The sequence below is a fragment of the Impatiens glandulifera genome, chromosome 9 (genome assembly GCF_907164915.1).
Source record: "Impatiens glandulifera chromosome 9, dImpGla2.1, whole genome shotgun sequence".
Lineage (NCBI taxonomy): Eukaryota > Viridiplantae > Streptophyta > Magnoliopsida > Ericales > Balsaminaceae > Impatiens > Impatiens glandulifera.
Genome location: NC_061870.1, coordinates 7,193,911 through 7,200,905, shown reverse-complemented (window position 1 = coordinate 7,200,905; position 6,995 = coordinate 7,193,911). Strand labels below are relative to the sequence as shown.

The following is a 6,995-nucleotide window of genomic DNA, read 5'->3' as shown; positions in this document are numbered from 1 at the left end:
GAAGACCCGAGTAGAAATGAACTATAGTTGATAGAGTACGCTTTCGGGTCTCAAGGACATGGTAGAGTTGTAGGTATGGGGGCAGGCATACGACCTACATCGTTTAGAGCACATGCTCGGGGTTCTTCGAGTAGTCATCATCATCGCACAGACACTCAACAATTACGCGAGGACAACCTGGTTCTACAGGAAGAAATGCACAAAATGCGAGAGGAACGGGAATTGGATATGAGGAAGTTACGAGAGGAGCGTGAAGCAGAAAAGATAGAGTTGCGAGAGGAGAATGAGGCTCAGAGACGACTGTCACGTGAAGAGATTGAGGCTGAGAGACAAATGTCACGTAAAGTGATTGAGGCTGAGAGACAGCGTTGCGAGGCTGAGAGACTACGTTCTGAGGCTGAGCATGATCAAATGAGGGAAAAAATGCTTTAGATGAAGAATCAAATGGCAATGATGTTATCTATGTTTCCCGGTGGACTTCCTCCCCGTCCTCCACCTCCTACTTGATTGTGGGTATTTGTGTATTTTGGATGTTTTGAATTATGATATTTGTGTATTTTGAATTATTATGTTTGTGTATTTTGAATTATGATATTTTGGGTATTTAATGAGATTTTTGGGTATTTTCGGATTACAGGTATTTTCGAATTTTTGGGTATTTTGGATTTTTTTGGTATTTTAAATAATTAAAATAAAAATAAAATTAAAAAAACATCTGTAACGGTTTTAGCATGACGAACATTGTTACAGATAATATCTTTAGTAACGGTTATTTCATCAAATGTCGTGACAGATAAAATCTTCAGTAACGGTTATTCCATCAAATGTCGTTACAGATAATATCTTTCAGTAACGGTTATTCCATCAAATGTTGTTACAGACAAGATCTTCAGTAACGATTATTCCATCAAAATGTCGTTACAGATAAGAACTTCAGTAACGGTTATTCCATCAAATGTCGTTACAGATAAGATCTTCAGTAACGATTATTCCATCAAGTGTCGTTACAGATAAGTACTTCAATAACGGTTATTCCCTCAAATGTTGTTACAGATAAGAAATTCAGTAACGGTTATTCCCTTCAAGTGTCGTTACAGATAATACTTACAGTAACGGTTATTCCTTTCAAGTGCCGTTACAGATAATATTTACAGTAACGGCATTAATGCCGTTACAGATACAGTTATCAGTAACGATGTTGGATAGCCGTTACTAATGAGTCGTAACTATCTGTAACGGACGTATCTGTAATGAACCGTAACGGGGTTATGTGCCCTTATTGAAGATCAATAGTAACGGCTTTTAGTGCTTTCTGTAACAGCGTTAGCCCTTACTGATGCTTGTTTTTTTACTAGTGCGTTTTGGTTATCGTAAAACAACTCCATTTTATTGTGCTTCACCCCTAATTTACCTTCGAGCAGGGACGAATCTATGTAGGGGCTCGGGTGGGCTAAAGCCCACCCTAAGAAAAAAAATTATTTTTTTATGGTTAGAATGTGACATTACCCCCTAATTTTAAAAAAAAAAATCAATATAATTCAATATTTTGTGTATCTAATTATTAAATAAATGGTAAAGCCTACTTTTGTTTATTCGTTTTATCCAAAATTTTCTCTTTATTTATTTAAGCTCACCCTAAATATTTTGTAAGCGCACCCCACCATCGAATCATAGATTCGTCCCTGCCACGAGACCCTTCAAAAGTAAATCAAAATTGACCTTTTTTTTCTTTTGAGGTTGGCGGTATTTTTTTTAAAATAAATTGGTATTTGTTTTTAAGTCAAAACAATATATAATAAAAAAAAATTGAGTAATGTGAGAGTTAAACAACTTACTTCAACAAACACACTGTGATATAATAACACTAGACTAGATGTTTAATCAAACATAACATGACTTTATTGTTTTTACCGACACAAGATATATGCCAGAATTTAAGAGTCAGCAAAATTATGAATTGGTGTAGTTTGACCGTAAAACACTATTTATGGGTATATACTAAAAAAATCTTTTGATTTTTTAATTTGTGACTAAATAATTGACTAGAATACTATCACCAAATTACAAATAATTAGAGGTCTGAAAGATAATTATAAAAAAAGGCTTGAAAAATAAAGAAAACAAATCTGATAAAGAGACACAAATAAAAACTCAATAATAAACTATATAGAGTTTTGAGTCTTTTTTTTTTTTTGAACTTTCCTTCGTTTGCTTATAAGAAGTGATATCTTATATAGTAATAGTTTGATTGTATTATAGCGACTATTATGTTTATCATGGATTAATCAAAAAAAATATAGCCAATAATGCATCACTTGAATAATTGAATGACCATACCACACGTTTTAGGATAGAACCATAAAACAAACAAGGGTAGTAATAATACTTATACAAGACAACATCAATTAAATGGCCTATACAAGCCATAAAATTTTGTACATGATATGCAACTTCAAACATCACGGTCACGAACACATTCGGGTGGCATTACGGGGTATCTCTTACGATCAACACAATAGTTATAAATTGTGTACTTGTCTCTAACCCATTTAAGACGGCGATATTGGACTGCATCTAAGTCCTGAAACTCCTTTTGATCCCACCAACGTTTACCTTGTGTGGCACAAAATTTAGCTTCAACAGATGCCTCACAACCGTCTATGTGGAAGCCTTTATAGGCGGCATTGAATGGAGCCTTGGCCCAATTCGTCTTTTCCAGACCTCCCCTTGTGGCCCAATCATCGGCATTCCAAAGGCTTGAATAGATCTTCATGGGTTGGTCAAAGGGGAACTTCACTCTAAGATCTTTGCAGTTTTTGAACACTCTAATTGGAACGTCGTCTACAAAAAATCTGCAAATCATACATATCACATATATATTGAATTATGTTGTAAGTTAATAAATAAATTGTAACATTTTAATTTTAACTTTAATAATGCTTTTAATGAAATGAGGTAATAAAATAATAACTTGAAATATGCACTAAAATAATAACTATTTAATATTATTAAGTAACATGGGGGAGTCTTGAAAGGTCCAATTCCAAACAAGAAAGGTGCTTTTTCAGACAATATTCATTATTCAATGCTGTTTTCACGCTTTCCTAAAGCCGAGATCTAAATCAGGAACAGTCTATTAAAAAGCAGAGATCAATAAAAAAAAAACTATTATATATAAAGGGATGTTTGGAAATAATTTTTGGAGCCAATCATGGTATAGGTTTTAGAAAAATAAAATTATGTGTTATTTAAATAACTTATCATTCTTTTATTTATCTTTTCATCCACTAATTTATCAATTAAAATATTAAAATATAAATTTTTTTAAAACAAATAATTTTTATTAACAGCCTAATATTTCAGAATCTAATACTATACAAAATTATTTAAATAATCCTAAAACAAGGCATAGACATATTCTGTCAATAAATAAATAAAAAATCAGCTATAAGAAATTGTTTCAAATGGGTCCATAATCTCTTTCTACATTGTGAAGGAGTGATTGGAAAAAAATTACCATCAAAGTTAGTTTAAATGTTATAAGAAAAGTTCTAGTGTGTTTCGTGTTTATTAATGTAAGAATAGAGAGAATTTAGGAACAAACGCTATTATGTAGAGATTCCACAAAACGGAGTAAGAATGGTAGTTCTTGGTTGGATCGAACCAAAGATAAATCCTCTGTTCTCTGTCACCCTTTCCTCCCGTGAATACATTCGTCTGCAAAATGTATGGTTGCCCGCTCCGATTACCCAGAAACTCAAAATCTATCTCATCGTGTTCCGAGTTTTGAGATGACAACTATTTTATAATAAAAAAACAAAACCAAAAACGAATCCATTATTGCTAGCAATAGAGATAGATACAAAGTGAGGATAAGACCGAAGTTTTATATACGTACGTAGAAGGCAGTGACGGTGCCGGCAGAATCTCCGGGAACCAACTTCATTTGCATACTGAAGTGGCCAAACAAGTATGAACCTTTGGACTGAAATCCCGTTCCTTCATAATCATGATGAATCAATAATCATTTTAAAATTAATCAAAGGAATGAAATCTATAGATGTATTACCAGTGTAATTGTCTAGGAGTAGTTGGATCTCAGAGCCGCCATTGAAGTACTTAATGTGGTCAAATGCCCAAGTGGGAACATAGTTCTTGCCGAATGGGACATCCACTGGCTTCTTTGGAGCAGTCGCCTTTGTTCCCAACACCATAACTAGCAAACACAGTGAAAGGATCCATAACTTATTTGAATCCATTGTTAATTTACCTTTCAGAGAGGGAAGATCTGTGTAAGAAGCACAACGAGATTCGTCATAATATAGGGCTCATTCCAAGCAATGGAATGGCGGAGCCACCCACGGGTGTGGGCTGTAGCCCAGACTCAATTTTTAATTTTTTATATAATAATATAATATATATATATACATATAAATTATATATATTTATAAAATAGATTTTTTTTAAAAAAATAGTGTTAGATTACAATCAGAAGAGTTGTTCAGATCTAGTGAATAAGTCAGACTTTTAGATATTGTTTTGTTTTTAGACCCTAATGCTAATTTTAAATTATTTAAAACATAAGATAATTACAAATTGGTTGAAAAATAATATTTAGAAAACTTTACTAAAGAAAATGTTTTATTTGAGATCTCAACTTATTCATTATAAAATTTATGTTTCTCATAATAATTTTTTTAAATATGTCTTCCATTGATAATTGTGTCGCAGATTAGTTAAAATAAACGATTCACAAAATTATAATTTAATTGATAAATTTATTTAACTTATTTTGATTTTATTAGCTTCTACCGTTACTAAAAAAAATCATTTTCGGAAATGATAGATATGAAAATTGTTCAACGAAATAAGATGGAAAAAAAGTTTTTAGTAAATATTATAATGATTTATTTTTAACTAGATTTTGTTGAATTTATATTGATTTGAATTATATAATAGATAAATTTTATTTTATAAATAATAGAAGTTTTAATTTAAATAATATGTAAAAGTTTTTTAAATTTATAAATCATTTTTTTTTCTTAATTTTACATTTTTAATAATATGAAATAAAATTTAAAATATATAAATTTGAAATTTAAATTGGGTATTTTAATAAATTTTTAGATTTCGTATATTTATTTTATTGTATTAGAGGTATTCGTGTATTAATTCGATTAATATATATTTATTTATTACCCTAATAATATAATACATATAATTTTTATAATAAAAAAAATCATAAATTTGTCATTTATTATCAGGAAGGAATGAATACAAGTTTATCAAAGTTTTCTTATATAAAACTTCTAAAATTGGTTTTTAAATGGATCGTATTCTTAGCCATTTCAAAACATATTATTTGCATAGATCAAGATTACATTAAAAATTTAGGAAATTTTATTTTCATTTCCTTTTCAAACAAACAAATTAAAATTTTAGTAAATAAATTAAAATTTATTTTTTAGATTTGAATTAATTAAAGAAAATATCATCATAAATCCCATTTTTTTTTAATTAGTTAGAGGTTTTAAATATACGAGTTTATTAAATATATTTTATTTATATATAAAAAGTTAATGAAATGTGTAATATTTATTAATTAATTAAAAAATAAGAGAGTGTAACCTTGAAAAAACCCTTCAAGTATAGATTTTGCGAAAAGTTTGAAGTTCGAGAATTACAACCTCAGTTTATGTGTCAGAAAATTTCTTTTAAAATAAAACATTATTGAAAAGAATTTTAAACGATTCATGATAACTTTTGAAATGAATTAAAAACAATTAATTTGGAGCTTCATTTTAAATAATCTGGAAAATTTCGTTTAATCAACTGACAATTTGATTTTTAAAAATTCGTTTATTTAAATTAGTTAAACATAATTAATTTAAAAGATTCTTACGGTTGAACAAAGTCGCCAATTGTTTTTGAAAATCAATAAAAATGATCTACATGTACAAATGTATTGTTTATAGTTTCTTTTAGTTCGTAGTTTGGTGATACTTGAGTAATGACTATTGTGCTTCATCCTTCTTACTCGTTTTAAAAACAGTCTATACTTAAAAGGTTGTCTTTTGAAAATTGGTTGTATAACGTTTGAGTTTTAACCAATTATTATTCATGTCCTAATCATGCTTCTAGGTTTTAACATTATTTAAATATTGAAACAACAATATTTAAATGTTGATACCTATAACTGATGATAACTAGGGATTTTTATACTTTAAAAACATCAGTCATTTTTAAGGGTGTTAGAGTTTGAAATAAATACCAAACAAGCCTTAGTCAAAATATTGTTTTATAGAAATATCCCAAAAAATATTTTAAAATTATTTTCTAATTTTTTGGATTTTTTAAAAAATGGTTTGGGGTTCCAAAATTATAAAAATAATTTTGGGTTGTGAAAAGTGGAACCAAACATGCCTTAGGACTAGAGTACTAGGCCTTGGGTTCGTTTTTTTCGATTGGGGTCTAAACACCTCGCTGCGAGTCGAGGAGCCTCTTAGTTGAGGCTCGAGATCTTCGGTTGGAGTGCCAAAGTCCCTCGATCTAGGCGCTAGGGATTCTCGGTTCTTAGTTAAGATTACTGGTCTTGGTGTATAAACCCCTCTAGGTCATAGTTCTGGAATTCTCGGTCATAGGTTGGACCTCTCAGTCCTGGATATAAAAAAACTAGGTTGGAACTCTCGATCCTGTTGAAATTCTCGATCCTAGGTCTCGGTCCTAGGTTTGAATATCTCGATACTAGGTCTCGGTACAGACCAATGATTGTCGGTTGGACCCCTCGGTCCTTAAGAACATCAAAGTGCAATTTTTTTTAATTTCTGTTTTTAACTTGGCTTCTTTGATCCCAAGGGCTTGGGTAGATTCATAAAGCTCCTATGAACATGTTGATCATCATCTCAATGTATTAATCTAGATAATGATCAAATCGTTCAAAATAGTTTGTGATCAAATTTTGAGTTTTTAATTTTAAAATTGTTTTGAGGAGAAAT

General features: G+C 30.2%; 1 protein-coding gene across 1 annotated transcript; it reads right to left on the bottom strand.

Annotated features, from left to right (window-relative positions):
- Positions 1-2,295: 2,295 nt before the first annotated feature.
- On the bottom strand, positions 2,296-4,340 carry LOC124915286 (xyloglucan endotransglucosylase protein 2-like). The gene is made up of 4 exons (XM_047455978.1): positions 4,070-4,340; positions 3,899-3,999; positions 3,605-3,798; positions 2,296-2,852 (listed from the first exon to the last, which is right to left on the bottom strand). The coding sequence occupies exons 1-4, from the start codon at positions 4,257-4,259 to the stop codon at positions 2,453-2,455; spliced, it is 885 nt and encodes a 294-aa protein (XP_047311934.1). The 5' UTR covers positions 4,260-4,340; the 3' UTR covers positions 2,296-2,452.
- Between the last annotated feature and the right edge of the window lie 2,655 nt (positions 4,341-6,995).

Excerpts from the sequence above, each read along its gene's own strand:
- LOC124915286 (XM_047455978.1), bottom strand. The coding sequence starts at position 4,259 with ATGGATTCAAATAAGTTATGGATCCTTTCACTGTGTTTGCTAGTTATG. Across the intron at positions 4,000-4,069 it reads ACTCCTAGACAATTACACTG|GAACGGGATTTCAGTCCAAA; the intron begins GTAATACATCTA and ends ATGATTATGAAG. Across the intron at positions 2,853-3,604 it reads TGGAATCTCTACATAATAGC|ATTTTTTGTAGACGACGTTC; the intron begins GTTTGTTCCTAA and ends TATGATTTGCAG.